An 8977-nucleotide genomic window follows, 5' to 3' on the forward strand; every position below is an offset into this window, starting at 1 on the left:
AAAAAAAAAAAAAAAAAATTGGAGCATGACCAAAAAAAAAATTGTCAGCTTGAGAAGACTGTAGCACTAACACAGAAAGAAGAAAAATATACTGCCCTGCAATGAGAATAGAAATTGCTAATAGCCTTATGTATAGGCAGAGAGATTAAAAAAACCAAACCAAACCAAAAAACAACCGGAAAGCATGGGGTGTTTCCTGGGGAAGTGCAGCCCACATTAAGCATCTCTGCAGGCAGGGGAAGGGGAGAAATTAGAAATACAACTAGCCAGGACATAAGCAATGACAACTGAAACCTGTGTATGATTGTCTTAAAGAGCAGGTGCTTCACAGTTCTGATGAAAACACCACACCAAAAAAGGCCAAAATGTTCAGTGCATTCCTGGAATGACTGCAACCAGACAGAAATTAAATTTGTAGTATTCCATTAAAAGAAGAATTTGGAACCAAAAGACAATAGATCAACAAGAATTAATACATCTACCTTGCTTATATTTTTTTAAGTCTAAAGGAAACGCATGCAAAAATGTTTAAGAAAATAGAGTGGTTTTAGTAGAAGGCTTAGTTTTCAGACACTCTGAAGAAGTTTCAAAAGACTGGAAAGCAACACAGTACCTATACTTCAAGAGAGAATACTGATGGACCTAAAAACCAGTCAGACTAGCATAACAACCTGATTCAACTTTAAATGATTGAAGAGTTTTTAAGAAGTGAAGTGCTAAAGAAGATACAATATGAATTTGTCAAGAACAAGTCACACCAAGCCAAATTACTTCTTTTTACGCAGACTACCTAGCTTAGATAGCAAGCAAGCAGATAGATTTAAGTCTTAATGTTAGTAAGACTTCTGACACTTTGACATGTCATTCAGACACACACAAATACTTTAACTGGGTGGTACATTTACATGGACGCACCACCTCTTTGAGAAAAAAAGTTACTGTTAATTCGGTATCAGACTGAAAGAAAATTTCCAGTGGTATCCTGGCAGAGACTATCATAATGCTGACACTATTCAATGGTTTTACTGGTGAGGAAAAAAAGGAAGGGAGGAAAAAAAATCTGGAGATCAGAAGTTCTGTCAACCCTGAAGAATAAGCACACTGAAAATCGTCTTTATAAATTGAGTACCAGCTTAAATTGCTACAGAGTAAGTGACAGATGAAGAGAATTCAGTTGGGGGGGCGGGGAGGGGCAGGGAAGGAGAAATCAGTGCAGAAATACAAAATAAGAATTACTCAACTGTCACAGTATGAGGCATCAGAGTAGACAACCTCTTAAGCAAACGTTCCAGCTCTGCATTCCCCTAATTCAATGACTACATGTAATTGCTTAGCTGAAATAGATGTATCCTCCTTTTTTATAATGTTTTTTACATGTTGCAAAGTTTTCAACTGCTTGGTAAAAAAAGATAAAAATAAAAATAACTGGTGCCAGTGCAGAAGGCTTGTTATTCTCAAAAAAAATTCTAGTCTTTGATTTTTTTGTTTTGTTTTGTTTTATCATGGTTTTGTGTTGTATGGTTTTTTGTTGGGTTTATTGTGTTTTGTTAGTTTGGTTTGGTTTTTGTTTTTGTTTGGGGGGGGTTGTTGTTGGTTGGTTGGTTGTTTTTTTTTACCCACCACACAGGACTGAATAAATATTTGTTGTACTTCACCTCTTCAACAAGTTGATGTTTTATACAAAAGATTTAAGGGAAGTCAAGCTATCTATTTTGTCTAAGAGAGCTACAGAATTTAACACCTGCATTCCCTATACAGTCTGACTTATTTAGTAATTTGTATTTTTCCACTGAACCATGATGAATAAGCAGTCTTCAGAAAGCATTAACTGCCACTAACTATGTAACTTAGGTAGACCATCCTATGGAAGCAGTATTTGCTTGCTAAAGACATGGTTTTGCTTTTTTCCATTTTCTTTTAAATATTTACCCAATGTTTAGAAAGTATTCAGTATTTGGATAATCTCCAGGGTTTTTTGAGACTTTTACATTAAGGTAACGTCTTTCTAAGAAAACACACAGGAAAAGGACAGACTAAGCAAACTTTTTCAATCTCTTTTATAGATTTTTGCAAGATATACACACATGCAGGGAAACCCATCTTTAGATAACGGCAAAATCCAACTTCCTGAAACATTTAACTTCTGATCTATAAAAATACTGGAAGTTAACAAGTGTGTAATAATTTATGTACTTGCCTGTCAAGTATCTCATATTCACTGTCAGATTTGTACAGTGCTATCAGCCTGGATTCCATCAAAATGTAAATCTTTTCTGTGGCATTATCTAGAATATAAAATAAAACAAAAAGTTACATAAATCTCAATTTAATACCCTCATTTGCACCATTACGAAACCTTTCAATTTATGCAAGATGGTATCATATCAGCTATAAAACTGCCCAGAATAATCCTGCTGATCGACCACTAATTTCCAGCTACTTCTTCCCCATACAGCCACTTAATGAACACTTTTCAAAAGTTAAGTTTAAACAGAAACCACAGGATGAAACACAGTCCACTTATTTTCAGTGTGGTTTTTTGTTCGAGAGGCAGAAATACCCTATCTTGCCTATTTTCATTGTGCCAGAGAAAAGCAATGGAAAAGTTTCAGTATATGTAACTGAAACCAATTAGAAGATGGACAATTACTACATAAAATCAATATTATTATGTTGACATTAGGGGTAACAATTGCACTTTATGCTGCCTTTCTGACATTTACTACTCCAATCAATTTTATGCTTGGATTTCTTTTTAAAGGAAGGAAGTACAAATAAAGAGTGAAACGTTATGAAGGAAATCAATTTTCTACCCGGAAATAACCCTGATCTCTTAACTTCAGTGACAAATTTTATTCAGACTACTACCCTATCAACATAGTCAGGGTCACTATCCCACCAGCAGACTGTAGGCCAAAGACATCCAAACCCAACACTCAGCATCTCAGGCAGGTGTAGGTGTTATTTCTGAAAGTACCCAGTAACTCTTTTTGAGATGACAAAATTTATGTTAAAACCTTTGAAAACGAAAACATATTTGGGTTTTCTTTGTTTTAAGAGAACTAAACACCTGGAGTTCACTTAAAGGCCTCTGCAGCTTTTCATGTTTAACATCACTTTAGGCACACATTAGATTCATGTGGTTATGCTGGAACCGGAAATTATACTTTTGGCATTTTTTTATTCCAGATTAAATGCCATCATTAACCTGATTATCTCTTCCCCCCCCCTTTTTTTTTTTTTAAAAACATACACTGACAAAATCAGAAAAAGTGAGCAGTTTGAGAGAACCTGAAAACAGCAATGCAAGAAGTACTTTTATCCAAATACCTGCTTACTTTTTTATTTAAATTTTTAAAAAACAAAGGGTTTTGTAAATCAAGATATAATTAAAGACAACTGCATTTCAAGAATAAAATAAATTCCTTTCCTAAGTGAAAAGGAAGACTCATCATAACACACTCCATTGTCAACAAAAAAAAAAAAAAAAAAAAAAAGGAACTGCAGACCCTGGAAACTACTTGAAGCAGTAACGAGAAAAGCAACAGCCTGTATTGTTTAGGCACCCTACATGGTCTGTGGCATACAATTCCTGAAGTGCTGGGTGCTCTCATGAAAGAGAATACCTTATAGTACAACTTGTTTAGTCAGGCACAACCAACTGGTCCATGAGTAAGCCAAGGCACTTGGTCAAATGTACTCTTACATTGGAAACCACGGTATATACCTTGCCGTACATTTGTGCTAAAAAACACACTTCAGTCAGGTTGAGACTAGCATGTGACATCTTGGGTGTTATGGGTTAAGAGTACAGAGATGTTCAGTTACTGCAACTTAGCTGTCGTATAGCAGTAACTTGTTCATGAGTCTGAGCCCCAAGAAAGGCAGGAGAAAAAAAGCTGGCGACACCCAGTCACACTTCCCTGTCTCTCAAATATAGTGTGACTTTAAGACGAGAGATAAAACATTTGCTCTTATTCTTTATTTCATCTATCAATATTTTTTAGGGAACAGTCCTCACAACGCATGTAAAATAAAAAGAGGACAGCAGCTGGAAATCATCAGCCACACAAAGTAAATCTCATCCTTCAAAATAACATTGATGCAACCCCAGCAAAGTGCTATGAATTCAGCATAAAACAGTCTATCATACAAAATATAAGTACATATTCACAGTCACTGAAGAAAGAAGTGTTCATTATATGTCACCTTCAGTTAACACTTGCCTCTCAATTTTACATATTGCAACTCTGGATTAACGCAAAGTGCCAAATTACTGGGCAAGGTCCAAGGAGTAGTGGTCCAAGCAACAAGAGAAACACTTGCATCTTCATCCAGCGGGAAGCTCACAATCACTGAAGGATCTTGAACGTCCTTAAAAACAAGATAAAGTCAAAGGGGGAAAAAGAGGGGAGAGAGGAGAAGGCTTACTGCATGTATTAGGGAGAAAATACAAATCTAAGAAGTAGTAACTATTACTGCCATCCACCAAAACCTATCTTGCAACTTGCCTAGTTCATCACTGTAGTGGTAGAAGGTGAAGTGGGAGCATAAGAAAGCTTGAAGAGAACAATCGCAATGTTCCTCCATTATACCAGTGCAAAGTGTCAGTCCAACAAGGCCATAGGGTTAACAATTCAGACTAGCAGTGAGATTTTGGGAATTAGCTGCCAAAACACCACAGAGAGCCGAGTGCCAGTTCCCTCAGGTACCTCCTATAACCCCATTTTACAAGTTTATAATCAATCTCAACTGTCAAGGAAATCAGCAGTTTCCCAGATACTACTGCACAAAGCCTTTTCCCGCCTTTTCCCACCTTTTCCTCTAGAGTCAGGGAGTAGGAAGAATAGCCATCACTTAAAAAGATGCAATCTCATATTAAAAAGCTGTTGTTAACAAGGAAAAAAAAGTTTTGGGTACCTAAAAACAAGAGTACGTCAATACTTAAGAGTAAAAAAAAAAACTCAGGGAAGGAGACTTTTGTCAGCTCTTCTATAAAACTTCATCTCCAAATGAGTCAAAAGAATCCCCTGAAAACAAGTTTTTCTTTCAGGCATCTACAATCTTATTCAGTCACTTCACATTTCAGATATTATGAAAAGCAGATTGAAAAAGCAATTCTAATCTTGCAAATGTGAAATTTTCACTATTAATTTTAAATGCCAAACAAAAATGGGTTTCATGCGCACAGACCCTAAACACATGAACAGGTCCTATCCCCCCATCACTTCTAGTGCGAGGCACTCCGGTTTCCATCCAGCATCATGGAACAGTTAAGGACATCATGAGACAGGCAGCTATTTATATCTGAGCTAAGGGCTGCTCCAGAGGGAATTTTCTGTGAACATCTGGTGCAGTCAACAGTAAAACATAAATATTACATAACTCTCAAACCACGCTCAATACCAAGCAAAGATCGAGCTATCACCACAGTTCTGTCTCTACCAGTTGTTAAACAACACTGTAGGCTATTCACTTCATTTTCTGAAGCACTAAGTTGACCAGGTAGATCAAAACAACCTGGAAGCCATAAAAAATAACATCCAGGCTGCCAAATAATGGCATTGTATAATATTTTATCTGTTCATAAAATTGTGCCTGCTTTAATCTGAAGACAAGGCTTCTTTGGTTAAATGTAGTACAAGCTGCTGACATAGTTCACTCAAGTGTACATCAGACACCTAACTCAGTTTCTAAACATGCTTCTTGTGTCCCATTTCTCATGATTTGTGTCCTGTTTCTCACAGGATCGATAAACAGAAGCCAAAGCCTGCTTTCCACAGTGAGAAAGATAACAGCTGCCTCACACCCAGAAATGACTGGTCTCGCCAAGAATAAGTGTCAGCTTACAGACCCTCAACATTTCAGTCTTCAAAATACCTCCTCTAGGAGGCAAAAAAGATAATTTTTGCATGAAGTGGCAGAGCAGCACCGCCACCCCCTCCCCGCCACGCTCTACTGGTTCTAGAATAAGAAATAGCATCTAAATATTTCATTAAGACTCAAGAACAGAAAAGAGCTTTGCTCTATGGAAAAGGGGCACGCACACACACACACACACCCCCAAAACCACTCACAGTCTTTGTCCTAAAGAAAGCTCATTAACCTGAGCCTAAGTGAAATGTCAGTTAATAAGTACGAGCAAAGTAATTATTTCAGTTGTGAGACAGTCACAAATATTGAGATATCTTTGCAGGTCTCACTTTCTTAAATCACAAAACCTTTATTCTTCAGTAGGGTCAATTACCCCTCAGCAATATTGAAAGCTCTAGTATCTGTGGACTGCATTGTACTACAAGTCTGATGTAAAAACACTATTTTTGGCCAGCAAATTGGCCTTTTTAAGCTGGGGGGAGTTGGCCGGGGGGCAGTGATCGCTGCTTTGGGACTGGCTGGGCATCAGTCGGCCGGTGGTGAGCAGCTGCATCACGTGTTTGGTTTTTTTTCACCTGGGTTTTGTTCCTTTCTCTCTCGTTTTACTTTTCATTACAATTTATTATTATTATGATTATTATTTTATTTCACATATTAAACTGTTCTGATCTCAATCCATGAGTTTTCTTACTTTTGCTCTTCTGATTCTCTCCCCCATCCCACTACTGGGGGAAAGGGTAAGCAAGCAGCTACGCGGTGCTTAGTTGCCAGCTGGGGTTAAACCACAACACAAGTGAAGGATTTATGGTATAAGGATACAGAGGCCTGGACGGGGATTAGAAAGGATACAAAACCTCTGTCGACAAACTAACATAGAATTTGGAAAACTGGGACACAAGTTCTGCCTTCACATTGTGAACCCAAGTTTTTTGCAAATGAGAAGCTGCACCTACTATATCTAGTCATTCATTTTTAAAGGAACATCTTATAAAACACAGTATACCATGCATTATATTAGGTAAAACATTTCCTGGAATTTCTCAATCTAAATTAATGATTCTTAGAAGACCTATTATCCTACTGCACTACAACCAAACACAGTCTTTGAAAATTCTTATTAAACCCCTCACAAGAGATTTCAGCTCTGCCAAGGACCTTCCTCTTTTCAGATCTGCACAGACAGGGACAGCTGCACCTCTCCTCTAAGTATTTACCACAAAAACCCAACACGGTGCAATACTCACCTTTAGAGCCTCGAGAGGAAGTGAGAGTAATTTACCAGAATAAAACAAAGTATGTACTTTTTATATATGTAAGTAGTAACCAAGAAGAACAGGGAAGAAGGCTGAGATCAAGTGATCCAAACAAAAACAGCAAAATATAATAGAAACTAATCCATTTACCTAAATTTTTACTACCAATTTGGAGTGTAATAATACGCTCATGTAGCACCAAGCAAAAAATACTAAAGCTTTCCAAATCCAAACTGAAAACAATAGAGAAATCTGATTGCAACGTATAATGTACTCATATACTGACTTACCTTGTAATTCTGATGGGACTCAAAGTTTGACAGTGGGGTGTTGCATGCAGTTGAAAAAGGCATGACCTTAACACCTCTATACACCAGTCCTTTGTCATACAGCTGCTTGAAAACCCACCTGGAAGTAAACAAGGAACATGGAGTAGCACTTGGTGTTTCAAATTTAATAAATCAACTGCAAAATGGGGTTCTGCTCTACCTGGAGTGCCGTTCTGAATGACACCTTTTTTAAATAATCAATCATCAACTAAAGACAATATTTACAAGTCAAAAGGAAAGAGATAAATTGTTTGCAAGTGTACTTCTGGCTGATTTTTAGCTTGAGCTGATTTTACCAGCTTTCTTTTCCACTCACTGACCGCACAGCACATAGTATTTAGATGAAACACAAATCCATATTGCTGATTAATCTTTCTCAAATTTCTTGAATATAAAGATGACCTGAAATCTGAACTATTAACAAGGCTGAAATCAGCCTCCGTAGTGACATGGCTGCTCACTTATCACATGACCTTGAGCACCTACTACAGCAACCAGTGCTACAGAAGAGAGACAGATACAAGTTCGAGATACCTGCAATCCACCCCGAGTAAATCCTTACAATCTGAAGAGCATTTTTCACAGGAGGGCACAGCTAACCATGCAAAGTAATGAACTCACTTTTATGGTCCAACAATTTACATTAATGTTCTCCCTTATTAACTCATCTCACTCCAGACTCAGTTCCTGTCCAAGATCACAGCCTCACATCAAGCTTTAACTCTGTTTACGAAATCTTCAATACAGCCTATAGCATATTTGGATCCTTATGTCTTCTTGAAATAATCAGGACAGCACATAATATTACAATACGACAGATCGAGTCAATGTTCAAAATGAACGGAAGCTGGAAGAGAAATATATTTCACATAGCAACTCATCAGGTGTCCACGTGATGGACAAAATCCTATGTTTCTCTATATCTGAATACTGCAAGGCTTGCTAAAGGATTATCAACATTTATCAGCTTATCAGGTCTCACTGACTTGCACACTTAGTGGTACAGTCTGCAGGTCGGCTACCTTAAAAGTAAAGGCAGCAGAGGGCAAGCCTTAAATAATCATGCCAAATTCAACTCAAAAATCAGAGTTTCTGCAGAGTCTTATCATTTCAAATTCCAATCCAAATTGTTAAACACTGCTGACTTTAAAAAATCCTTTACTCAAACTATTTTTTCAAACCATCTTGATCACTTTTCTGGGTCCCTTTCCAGATAAATAGTTCATTGCTAAGCAACCAACCCCATCCTGGCAAGCAGCACTTTTTCCTGCAGGCTGTCATTTTGTGCTTGAGAATCTGGACCTGTATTTAAGTCAGCGTCTTGCATTCTATGTTTGAAATCGTAATCTTCAAGACAAAAAGCAAGTAGACTATTGCACCGATTTGTATCTCCAGCTTGAAACAAGAACATCAAAAGATATGCACTGGACTGTTGTCATGGAATTCATACGGTATCTTAACCAGAATAACTACTACCCTGCAGATCAGACAGTTGGAGAAAATACAGACTGTCATAGAATC

General features: G+C 37.5%; 1 protein-coding gene across 1 annotated transcript in view; it reads right to left on the bottom strand.

The window, feature by feature from the left end:
* The window catches only part of IARS (isoleucyl-tRNA synthetase), a gene marked incomplete at both ends in the record, with an annotated part of 74098 nt that extends 65295 nt beyond the window's left edge, over nt 1-8803 (bottom strand). The window contains 4 exons of the mRNA XM_009572685.1: nt 2198-2285; nt 4227-4374; nt 7418-7535; nt 8698-8803. Coding sequence (XP_009570980.1) covers nt 2198-2285; nt 4227-4374; nt 7418-7535; nt 8698-8803 — 460 coding nt within the window. The remainder of the gene's footprint in view (nt 1-2197; nt 2286-4226; nt 4375-7417; nt 7536-8697) is intronic.
* Nucleotides 8804-8977: the final 174 nt, after the last annotated feature.

This window comes from Fulmarus glacialis, unplaced genomic scaffold (genome assembly GCF_000690835.1).
Source record: "Fulmarus glacialis isolate BGI_N327 unplaced genomic scaffold, ASM69083v1 scaffold35482, whole genome shotgun sequence".
NCBI lineage: Eukaryota > Metazoa > Chordata > Aves > Procellariiformes > Procellariidae > Fulmarus > Fulmarus glacialis.